At 33.9% G+C, this 824-nt stretch overlaps 1 protein-coding gene across 1 annotated transcript in view; it reads right to left on the reverse strand.

The window, feature by feature from the left end:
- Positions 1-357: 357 nt before the first annotated feature.
- Positions 358-824, reverse strand: part of LOC106534837 (protein scribble homolog) — a gene marked incomplete at its 3' end in the record, with an annotated part of 19,719 nt that continues 19,252 nt past the window's right edge. Inside the window, 1 exon segment of the mRNA XM_014031605.1 lies at positions 358-475. Within this exon segment, the coding sequence (XP_013887059.1) occupies positions 358-475 (118 nt within the window).

Raw genomic sequence — 824 nt, forward strand, 5'->3', positions numbered from 1 at the left:
TATCTGATTCAATACCACATACTGAAACATACTGGATCAGATTTGAAATAAAATCCGATTAGTCATTTTCAGACTGTCATGAAAAATCTGACATGAGTTTTATTTGTCTGCAGTGTGAATGTGGCCTAAGATMCGTTTCATTTTATGTTTCTGAACTATCTCTGACTGAGGGTAGAACAGATTTTTGGTTTCTTTAATGCATTTTTTGCTTTATTCCTTGATGTAATAAATGCTGCATAGTAACAATTTGCGTCACAGATATAACAGGTTTGTTGTTTCAAGATTTTAGGGTGCTTAAAAAAAAGAAAAAAAAAAAAAGAAAGAAAACTATGACAGCAATGTAACGTGAACATGTACCATTTCTGGAGATGTCCAGTTCCACCAGCTGCATGAAGTTGGCCACCTCAGGAGGAAGTCTCTGGATCTCATTGTCACTCAGGCCGAGCTTCCGTAAGTTCAGTAGTCTGAAGAAAGGCTGTGAAGACATGAAATACCTTTTTAAAAACAAACACTTCTTATCTCTCTAAGTTTTAGTTACTATCACCTGATTTTGCATATTAATAAAACAGAAATAATAGGAATAAACTGTGTTGGCACAGTATAGCTTTGATGTTTTTTTTATTGCTTCTAAAACTACCTATTTTTATAAAAAACATATAATTACATGCATATATACATAGAGTTACACAGCAGTATGTCACTTAACTGAGCAAGTATCACAAAATTTAATTTTGTATAGTTAATAGGGGTGTCCCGATCCGATATCAATATCGGATATCGGTCCGATATCAGCCAAAAAACGAGTATCGGATTTTATCGGACTG

This window comes from Austrofundulus limnaeus, unplaced genomic scaffold, assembly GCF_001266775.1.
Source record: "Austrofundulus limnaeus strain Quisiro unplaced genomic scaffold, Austrofundulus_limnaeus-1.0 Scaffold1280, whole genome shotgun sequence".
In the NCBI taxonomy this organism is placed as follows: Eukaryota; Metazoa; Chordata; class Actinopteri; order Cyprinodontiformes; family Rivulidae; genus Austrofundulus; species Austrofundulus limnaeus.